We start from the raw sequence: 11058 nt of genomic DNA, 5'->3' as shown, positions 1-11058 counted from the left end.
AATCTGTTTGAGGCGTCGCTTTTTCCCTGCTTATCATTTCGTGCTGGGCTTGACCAGTTAACTCATTAAAAATGTCAGTGGTTTTTTACAGTTTTGTAATAGTTTGCTTTGACGCCAAGAATATTGTGAAAACATTGTACATATTTACATCAAGTTTGGAGCTAAAGCCAAGAGGCAATTAGCTTAGCTTGGCATAAAGACTGGAAGCAGATGGACACAGTAAGCCTGGCTCCGTTCAAAAATACAGCTGCTAGCAAGGCTCAGTTGTTCACACGCTACATGGTTACAGAACAGAACAGAACTCAAGACCATCAGACCACTTTCTTGTTTTTACATTTCTGTTTGTGTTGAAAATTAAACAATCAAGCTCAGTAGATTTTAAATTGTACACCAGGCCTATTCAATTACTTTTTAGAAGGGTCAGATTTGAAAGGTATGTGCTTGACAACAGATAATCAAAGGGCCAGATTGAGGTTGTTAAAAAGTCTACTTTAGAGAAGGTGACAATACAGTAGCTGTTATCCCCTGCCTTTAGCATGCTAGGCTAAGCTAATCATTTTCTGGCTCCAGCTTCCAATTTAACACGAGAGTGGTCTCAATCTTCTCATCTAAGACACTAAGTAAGCCTGTTTCCTAAAATGTGGGAGTAGTTCTTGAAAGCTTGTAGAAGTAACAGTGTCTGAACATTATTTGTAAAGAGAACTGGTTCTGTGTAAAGAAAGTGTGAGCTAGACTCAACTGTCTAAGCTTTAAATTCGATCTAATTTCAATCTAACGTGCTGCATTTCTAAAACCTCTGCATTTAATAATATTCATCCACTAGCTTGAGTGTAAATGTTTGTCTTTTTTTCATCTTCAAGAGCCCATTATTAGCTAACAAAGTTAAGCTGATATTGTTGTTCCCACTGCCTACTGCATTAAGCAGTATTTTCTGAAAGCACAGCACACGATGATGAATGTTTGTTTGGTGGCTTCCTAGCTGGTGTTCAACTGTCATGAATTTGCGTCTCACTGCATCTGCGACATACATACAGTCTAATTCTGATGTGAATAAATATTCTACTAAACAAGGTTCAGTTGCCTCTCAGCTGAATGTTACGAATGAACAAGTCTGCTTGTATTTCACATCACAGAAATTTATTGATGTCAAAAGATAAATACATTCAGTTCTACCGTGACAGAGTTTACAGCTGAGTTGTGTGATTTTTCTTTTTTTTTTTCCCAATGCTGATGTAACACTAGAGTACCACTAAGTAGAGAAAGAAACAGACCAAATTCACATACAAATTCAACATTACAAACCTTACTCTGTCTTCCTGACATAGTAAAAGCTAAAGAGAGCAGTCCACTACTCCAAGGTGCAGCAGTTCCAAATCTACAGTATATACAGTACAGCTATCCAAAATAATCAGTTCTCAAGTACCATTAACAAGATAACACACTTACTTTGAACTGAATTTCAAGGTCACAACAGAGGTGGTATGTTGGCCAATGAACACAACAAAGATATGGGCATTGTTACTTAAGCAAATGTGCACTTCTAAGTGGCTCTCATAAGAAAGTGATGGAGCTTTTTCTGGGCTTACGTTTCCATAGACAGCCTCTTTTACAAAGTAGTTTTTGATACAAAAGGTTTGAACGTGTTGAGCTGTGGGGAGAATTTAACCTGATTTTCCTGTCCTCTATTGGTACTTTGCCTCATGTGTGTTCATTTTGGAATAAATAAATAAATAAACTCATAATTTGGTTGTGAGAATCTGTAAATATATATATTTATATATATCATCTGGAGCAGTTAAAACCTGCTGACTATAATCTCTTGAAGGCTAGTTCATTCGCATCAGGAATGTCCAACCCGTACACCTACAGTTTGCTCTGTGTTAGTGTGTGTCTCACTCAAGAGGTGAAAATAAAAACATGCTTTCGTTAAAGGGAGACTGGTCTTTTCATGGCTGCGAACAAGACAAAAAAACACAACTGTATGAATTTCTCAAGTATGCTGATCGTGTTTGTGCTTTCAGCTTGCGGTAGGAGACACTTGGTGTGATGAGACAGGGTGGGGCAAACAGTTGGGAGCATGTTAGGAGTGTGAGTGGATGAGCGAGCATGTGTGTCTGGTTGCAGTACGAGGAGGTTAGTCGGCTCTACATGGTCTCCAACAGCCAATCGAACAGGCTGGACAGGGACCGGCCCTCCTCTTCCTCTTTCTCGTGTAGCTTACAGAATTGAACCACGGCGCTGAACAAGTCCGCGATTCGCCACGCCTTCTGAGACATCAGGTGGATCACCCTCTGGAACTGAGAGAAGACACACGTATTGCTCATCAATAGCACTTTGCTGTCTAATTTTTACAGTATAGATATTGTGAACAACAGTTTCAGTGGGAATGGTAATTTTTCACTGGATACGATCTTAAAAAGATGTGATTTTTTTTTTGCTGAGGTCTTTGCCAAACAAGTGTGCTCGACTCCATCTGGAGAATATGATTTTTGTACCGCGTGGATGCCCAGAATCTGTTGTGACAAGACGGGCCAGACCAGATTTGGACAAAAATTAAGAAAATATGTCCAGGCTCTGGACGGGTTCGGTCATGTCATCAATACAAAATATATGTATTTATTTTCAAAATGTTATATCTATATGTCTAGAACAATGTCTTTTCAGTGTAATCTATACTGTACATGTCTCTAATGGACGTCAAAAACCCTGCACTTTGATCTGTACGGCATCATTTCAGCACCAAGATACTTACTTTATAACGGTGCTGTATGTTGTGACACATATTACCTTTATCAAAAGAAAATTGCGAGTTGGATATCACACTTGGTCATATTTAAATTGTCTCACTTTTAGGCCAACCAAATATAAATAAATAGAGGATTTATTCTTTTGTGCATGTGTGGGGTGGACCTCAGTATCTCTAAAATCTTGTTTACGGCCCTGCAACAGAGTTATAATGATAAAAGAAAGCCAAACAACCAGCAGCATTTGAGTGAAAAAAGCCTGCTGTTATGTTTTTGGTTTGATAGCTGTCCCCACCTTTGCAACCCTCTTCTCTTTGGACTTCCTGAAGTAAAGAGCAGGAAGGCCCAGCTCGGAGGCAGCAATCCACTGCAGGGCCACTCTAAGCTCCGAGTCCACGCACTCAGGCTCCAGGTCGCAGTTCACTACCAACAACACCCTGAGGTCACTACTGCCGTCTGTGGTCCTCGCTGAAAAATCAAAGGTGACAGGATAGATTGTAGTAGGATAGGAGGGCATCCCTACGTTACAGACCTTGAACTATGTTGTCCTCAAAGAGCATCAAAGCATCGTAGGTCTGTGGGGCAAACCTTTTCATGCAAGCGTACAATATGTTCAGCTTCATAAAATAGAAATATCCTGGGCTCAGCTTTGCTTTGAGATAATCTTTGTTGAAGTGTAAGTCATTAAACAAAGATGAACTTTGTGTCGATACACTTCTGGAACAATGGGCCCTTTTCATTTATTTATGACCATCCTTATTTCAGAGAGGAGAATTCTATTAAAAGGACATCCATCTGAGGGATTAATCACTCAGACGCAGCACATGCTGCACCTCGAGTTACTGAAGAGCTCTTGGTGAGTAGAGAGATGTGACAAAGGAGGTGAATAAGGATTTGATAACATTGGGATGACATAAGGATCCATCACTACACTTACCAAAGACGTTCTCCTTGGTTCCTGCCAGATGGCCCTTCTCTGTCTCCTCACTGTCAGGAAAAAAACACAAAACAATTGAAAGTTACAGTTACATACAGTTTTAGTTTAAAGGGACAGTTCAGCCGAGAATCAAACATAAAAAAAGTACAGTTTTGTAAAAGTCCTCTGTGGAGATGTCTGCCTTCTCTCAAATATCATGGAACTAGTGGCACTTGGCTTGTGGTGCTTGAAGAAACAGGAAAATACATTTGCAAATCTCAACAGCAACGTCTCTTTCCGGAAATCATGACCCAGTTACTCAAGATTATCCACAGGCCTCGTCCACGAGTAGATGCACACTTCCCTCTGAGTGGCAATACGGTTGGTGGGTTTCGTTCGGCGTAAAGAAAATACTTCCTACACTGAACTGCTCACAACAAGGTGTGCAGATTATCCTGAGTAACTGGGTCATGAATTCTGGAAAGGGACTTTGCTAGTGAGTTTTGCAAATTTGTGGCGCTTTGAGCACCACAAGCCGAGCGCCATCTGGCTCCATCGTATTCGAGAGACGGCAGACATGTCTGCGGCCGACTCAAAGAAAACTCACAACAAAAATGTATGTATGTTGGTCACGGTAAGGGGCTAGCCACAATAGCTAGCATTAGCATCAAATTTGGGGTCCAGAGGGAACTTATGTGGATTTTCTGTGTTGCTGCATCGCATTTTCGCGTTGCACTGATGGGAAGCGGCTTTTCGTCTGAATGTGTTTTTAAACTTTACAGTTGAGACGCATAAAAATATAGAAGAGTAGAGAAGAAGTGCTGCAGGCTGGAGAGGCTTTTATGTCTCGAATATTTTTATCCATGCCAGTGAGTGACAATAGAATATGTAATTAGCTATAATCTGTCATGTGCGTGAGTGTTCGTCCGGCAGCCTGTCACAGTCGCCTGATTGCTGCGCTCTGGGTGAGAAAATGAGAAAAAGTAATATACCATCTTCAGACTTTCTTATATATTAGGGAAAAAAACGTCATTATCAGCATCAGAGTGACACATTAATGAGAAATATTTCAGATCCCGGCCTGTGACACTGACAGCTACCTGATTACTGTGCTCTGAGTGGGCACGTCGGAGAAAGCATCCAAGTCTGCCATGCCCAGGCTGGATGCGCTGCTGGTCCCGTTCCTGTTAACCAATAAAAAAAACAAAAGATAGCGTCATCCGCTTGTTGTCTCAAGACATCCGACATGATCGCTGACTTGTGAAGAGAACAATAACCAGGCGCAGCGATGCAGGTCATGTTGTTCATTATCTAGTGATTAACATATAAATAGCAGCTGCTGCAGCGGGATCGGACGCTCAAGGTGGGAGAGCTGGTGATTTTCGTCCAGCAGCAAGCCTGTCTGAATATGAGGATGAGGAGATTTGGAGGTAGTCTAGGCGGGCAGGGTGGACAGGCAGGGCTGGCAGCCGTGCCCTTGTGTCACAACATGGATCGAGGCATGAGGTGGAGTTAAAGTAAGCAGGTAGATGGAGAGGTTGCAAGGAGCAGCGAGTGTTGTGGTGGTGCGGTAAACTACCCTTGCAGCTGGATAAGCAAAAAGCAAGTAGCCTATATTGTTGCCACACTGAACACACTCTTACGTCTCTATTAAATGTGTCTTTAGAAGTAAATGCCATTAAATATGCAGTTTATTGTGCTTACTTTGGTGTCACAGCATATAAATTGTTGAAAGCAGGTCAATTTCTACTGTAAAATTTATTTCAACTAGAAAGCACAGAGAAGTGACTCCAGGCTTTTTGGTAAAAGTTGAAATAGTTGGTGTGCTCGGCTAAAAGGAATGAGAATTTGATGAAGCAGGGAATGGTGTAGCAAATGTTCTCAACTAGAGGCCTTTGATGTGAGAGGTCACACCGTACCACTGCAGCCTACTACTAGGGTAGCTGTGCGTGGGGTGCAGGCAGGGTCTAGCCCCATATGCGAGCCATGGAGAGGGCTTTGTGGAATGAGCTCTCTGCCATACACTGCCTTATCAGGCGTGGAGATTGCAGCAGCGGGGAGTAAATTGGCATCGGCACAGGCGAGCACAAGTGTCAGTAGCGATGGGCCAATGGGAGTGGGGGTGAGGGTGGGAGTAGCAGCGTTTGGAGCAGTATCAAGGAGCAACAGTTACTGACCCCTCGCTCAGCTGGATAAAACTACTGGTCTCCTCGTGGGGGTCATCCTCGGGGGTTATATGGGACCAGCTCCCCATGCTCTCTTCACTGCTAGCACTCATAGAACGCTTGTCCCTCTTCACTACTGCAGCCGCCGCCGCAGCTGGCCTGTCCCTCTCACTGCTGGGGAGAGCAAACCGCAAGATGGTGGGAATGACCGTCGACCAGATGTGCACAATGTCTGCTGCAAAGTGTTGTCCCCATGTCCCTCTATTCACTATGCAACATTGGATTTTACTGAAGCTGCAATGTATTTAACAGGTAGAGTCGGAATAGATAACACTCTTAAAATTGTAAGTCTGCATGAATTAATTTATACAAATGACAGGCCTTTGAAACTTAAGGTAACTATGCACCACATAAAAAGAAAGCTAATTCAATTCGATCTCTTTAATGCATCAGCAAACTGCATTCCTCAGGGGCACAGCTGGATTTTTAGTGTTTTTCAGGAAGCTGATTAAGTTAAGTCATAATCAGACGATTGAGGGCTGCCATCCTCGACAATCCCACAGGGAAATCATGTTTTATTGACTAGGCGAGTGATTGAGTTCCTCTCTTACACAAGGGACAAACAGATGCACTCCACTTGTTCCAGGATTACATGTACTGTCAAGAGAAAAGGAGCGTGTCTTGTGACTCTCCTGTGGCCTTTGAGCCCTTTCAGCTTTTTTTCCGCTCAGTCACTTTTGAACAAGTCTTATTTTAGGGATCTGCATTTCACATTAAAAAGACCAGCGGATCACAACCCTACCTCATGTTTGGATGTAATATTTTCACTTTCCTCTATACGCCTCTCTTGCACATTAGCAGCTTTTTCCACTTGTGCATTTTCAGACGGTTCATTTGCTTCCACACTAAGACACACTATGAACTGCTGCAGTCTTCATTACCCCCAGAATATCCACTAAAATGTCTTCTGGGAGAGTCTACGCTCCGCTGACTTCTCTGAAAGGCCACTCAGACACTCTGAATTGGAGTGAATCTTGCCACCTTGCTGAGTCCTTGTCTGACTAAAATGTCAAGTCTGGTTGGAATAAGACATGTGAGACTCCCCATGTCTAATAGTGTAACAATCAGGACTAAATACCCTTATTGCAACTAAATTGACTTCATCTTTTCTCAAGCAAGCTTCGGTGTCAATTTAATCTAAACACCTATTAATGTCTCATGGTTTTAGTCAAGTATGAGTGCAACTTGTACTGATCAAGGTGAGTCGAATACCCTCACAGTGGATAAAAGATGAAGCCACTAAAAGCTTTCTGCACACATAGTACATAACCCCAGACAGTATGACTCACAGCCTAGCAAAAGGTTTGTCAAACCTCACACACAGCCAAAATAGATTGGTTTTCCCAGTGAATAGGCCCTTGGTGTGCCTGCTACTCTTTGATCAAAACTCTCAAAATAGGTTTGCTACGCTTGGACAGTTGTGGGGCCTGGATTTCATTTGTTGTTCTTTGACGACTTTTAATTTTACCTTGAAAAAAAAACATGAGCTTTTTCATTTCTCACTCTTGTCAGACGGATTAATCTCTACTTTTCACGTCTACAGCGTTACGATTCTGCTGCTGGGCTACAAAAATCTCTCTGCCTGCAGGATGGGTCTGACTCTCACACAAGACTGTGAGCAGTGTAATACCTGCTGCTGTTGGCTGTGGCTCTCTCTGTACGCTTGGTAGCTGACATATCTGGTGGTGTTTCCTGAGGTCCTCCTCCTGTTCTTTCAGGGTTTGAAAGAGTCTCTTCATCCTTCTGATCTCCCTCAATGTGGATCAGTGGCACATCTCTGGGGCCCCTCACACGGGGTGCACTGCTGTCACTGGTCCCGGACCCTACTCCAGTACCAGTATGTTCCTGGCTTGACCTACTCCGACCACAACTTAGATGAGACTGTTTGAACCCCCTCCTTCTTTCACCAACGGGCATGTGTGGCTGAGAGTGCCACCCGGATGTGCCCCCAGCTACCTCTTGTTGGCCTCCCAGTGCAGACTTGCCAATGTCTACAATGTCAGCTGCCAGGCGATTGGCATACTGCTGCACATGGGGCTGGGAGTCTCCTGCAGCCTCCAGCTCAATACTGTCCTCTGGATCTGCAATGATCTTGTTCTTTCTCATCAAGGACTCAATGGAGCTGGACCAGGTCTCATGAATCAGCATATCAGTAATCTGGTCCGTTTTACCCCTTTGATAGAGGCAGGAGTCCGACTTACACAGCCCTGATACTGTGGCTGATACTGAGTTGGTTGGGAAGATATTCAGCGTGTCTCCGTGCACATTGCGAGCGAATCCGTCAAAAGAGTTGGCTTTAATGGGTGAGTTGACAGTCAGTCTCGAATCTGAGGAGCGGCGGTCTGGGACAGAGGACTGTCGTATACAGAAGGGTGTTCTCGGAGAAGGGGGGAAGAGGCTGTTACTCCACTCTTTAGTCTTGGCAATACCATAATCTTTGTTTTCCTTATCCATGTCTCGAAGCATAAACCTGTAGAACTCCTCTGTGATGCTCTCTGTGCTCGACTGTTTGGACAGGCAGGATGAGGTCCTGACATTAAGATGACCATTTTTCTTTGTTGCAGCCTGTTGCACAGCTGCAGCCAGAATGCTGCTGGCATTTTTCCCCGCGTAGTAGTCGAGCAGAAGGTCAAAGCCCCTGCCCTCAGTCTCCATCTGGTTTACCATGAACCGTGAGAACTCGTCTGTGATGCTCTCACAGCTCGATTGCTTAGAGATCGAGCTACCACGGCTCAGGTTCTGACCTAGCCGACTGCCGAGGCCCAGGGTATTGGGCGTGCCTGAGGGGTCTGCATCTTCTTCTGGAATGCTCTCATAACTAGATGCCTTCCCACGGCTCCACCTCTCACACTGCAACCTGCTGCGTGTCTGGCCTGTTTTGGAGGTGTCCGTCACATTAAGCTCCGGACAATTCATGATCCTGGCTGTGACCTCAGAGGCAAAGAGGGCAAACGGGTCCTGTGGTTCATCAAGGTTGACTGATTCGTCCACCACGCGGTTCACCAGCCGCTCCATCAGCTCTGGTTGCTCCTCTGTTTTCCTCTTGATCTCACTGAGGCGGGGTGCTCGATGTTTCTTGGAGGCAGCATTGCTGCCCTGAACCTCCTTCCTCCTGAGAACTGTGCGGCATGCAGGGATTAAGTAGGCTTCTGGCCCTTCGGTGGGCATCCCTTTTAGAGCACAGAACCAAGGTTGTTTCCCCGTGGAGTTCTCTAGGCAGATAGCTGCTAGCTCTGTGGCCATAGACACCACTGTAGCAGCCAAATCATCAGCATAGCATGTAATAGGTGTCCTTGACTCAGAGTCCATACTCAAAAATTGCAGAGACCTGCAAGAGTTAAGGGAGGACTGGGGTGTTAGAGAGGCCTGTCTGCTGTCACTGCCTGTCACTAGCCGTCCTCTCTTCTCTGTGCTATGAATGGGGATTTCACTCCAAGGTTCTCTGATGGCACCTGTGCTCTGCTGGATCTGCTGGTAGTCTGAGAAGTCCCTGGCAAGCAGGGAGGTGGATTTATACTGACTTTGTCTGCATGATGACGGCTGCGGTTGCTCTTTGCCGTGTGATTCTATGCGATCGCTTTCCTCAAGCACATATTTCTCCTTTAGCCCAGCGAGTTTATCTGTGCAGTGTAGCATGCTGCTGTGGTTCTCACTATTAGTGGACTGGCTATGGCCAACTGACCACTGTAATTGACTTAATGGATCCTTGCTCTCGTTGGCCTTAGTAGGCTCCCTAGCACAAGTATCACCCTCTTGCGTCTCAAATGACCCTTGGTCACATCCAATGGTGTGACTGATTTTCTTCTGTGTCAGGCAAAGGATATCAAACAGCAGATTGTTTACACTGTCCTGCAGAAAAACCTGGAGGTTTGGCGCATCCTTCCCAGTGCCTGCCAGTTCTTTTTTCTTTTTTGCTTTCTCTAAAGCGTGCTTGAACAGGCTGTCCGCCACCTCATTTATTAAATCATCCATCTCACTTTCATCCATGTAGGATTTTTTTGGACAAGTAATGCCATCTACTATCTTATTATGCGTGGCCTCCAGTAGGTGGGCTACACTCTTGTAGCCTTGTGGCTGAGTCAGCACCTCAGCTGCCTCCCTGTGTAGGACCTCGGCAATGTTGGCACGAAACGTTTCAACGCTGGTACCCTCTGCCACACTGCAGTGCAGCGTGAAGGCTGTAGAGGCCTCGGCAGCAGTCATCAGACCACGAGATGCTGTGTAGGCTACATCTGCATCAGAATCGCCGCGCACTCCTGACTCCTCCGTTAGCTCCACAGCTGCTACGGCACCAGCTACCTGAGCCATACTGCACATGGCTGAGGAGAAAGAGTAGTCACCTCTCCCCTCTGGTTCCTGCAGCTCCTCCTCTGTTTCTTCCTCTGAAGCTGATTCCATGGCGAGCTGCTCTGTCAGCTGTGGGGTAGTAATAGTGCCAATGACATTGGCAGCACAGGCCAAAGCCACCTCTACATGTTTGGATGGATGTCCTCCATTGTGGTGCTGAATGTGTGCCTGTGTCCCATTATCTGGCACCTCTCTGGCTTTGGCAGTGATATCCTGGTCAGGCACATGAGACACCTGGGTCTCTGGCCACTCTACAGCCCCGTCAGAAATATCTGGGCTTTGAACTATAACAATCTTGGGGAGTTCAAAAGAGCAGGTGCGCTGTTGGGAAGGCTGTCTGGTCTTTGAAGGACCAGTGGAGTTGGAAGGACGACTAGAGAGCGACACACTGACAGCCGCTTCAGAGACAAAGGAGGTTTCATCTTGAGAGAGGCGTATGAAGGCATCCTGCAGTACTGACTCGGCCAGATTGGTGGCGTAGTGACCAGCCGACTCCTTTGTGTGGAGGCTTGCTCGCCGTTGACCTTCTCTTTTCACCTCAGCATCCTCCCTGTTCTGGTGATGGGCCAGCTGTCCCCTCTGACATGCAAGTCTGACACAGTGTTTCTGTGCAACCTCTACCAAGCTCTCTGCCAGGTCACCACTCTCTGGTTCTGTGAAGAGACGGGGAAAAACAGAAAAAGACAGGGAATGAAAATGTCCAGACTGATTAGAAGGCAGCTCCATCAGTTTACAAAGTGTCACAGCAAGAGCAGGATATTACCCTGTTTTAACCTTCACTTAATATTGGAGCTTGTTTATGTCTTTTTTTGTCCCATTTAATTTC

At 45.3% G+C, this 11058-nt stretch overlaps 1 protein-coding gene across 4 annotated transcripts in view; it reads right to left on the bottom strand.

Moving 5' to 3' along the window:
• Positions 1-320: 320 nt before the first annotated feature.
• sphkap (SPHK1 interactor, AKAP domain containing) overlaps positions 321-11058 on the bottom strand; it is a 109015-nt gene continuing 98277 nt past the window's right edge. For 2 of the 4 annotated variants that reach the window (XM_084350255.1, XM_084350256.1), the window contains 6 exons: positions 7516-10885; positions 5838-5999; positions 4761-4844; positions 3682-3731; positions 3040-3212; positions 321-2297 (listed from right to left, as the gene is read on the bottom strand). In XM_084350255.1, the coding sequence (XP_084206381.1) occupies positions 2145-2297; positions 3040-3212; positions 3682-3731; positions 4761-4844; positions 5838-5999; positions 7516-10885 (3992 nt within the window). In that variant the 3' untranslated portion in view covers positions 321-2144. The remainder of the gene's footprint in view (positions 2298-3039; positions 3213-3681; positions 3732-4760; positions 4845-5837; positions 6000-7515; positions 10886-11058) is intronic. The other 2 variants (XM_084350257.1, XM_084350258.1) reach the window with 2 other exon arrangements.

The sequence above is a fragment of the Pagrus pagrus genome, assembly GCF_965226575.1.
Source record: "Pagrus pagrus genome assembly, chromosome: 4".
Lineage (NCBI taxonomy): Eukaryota > Metazoa > Chordata > Actinopteri > Spariformes > Sparidae > Pagrus > Pagrus pagrus.
Note: the sequence above shows the minus strand (reverse complement) of the source record. Positions and strands in the feature narration are given on the sequence as shown.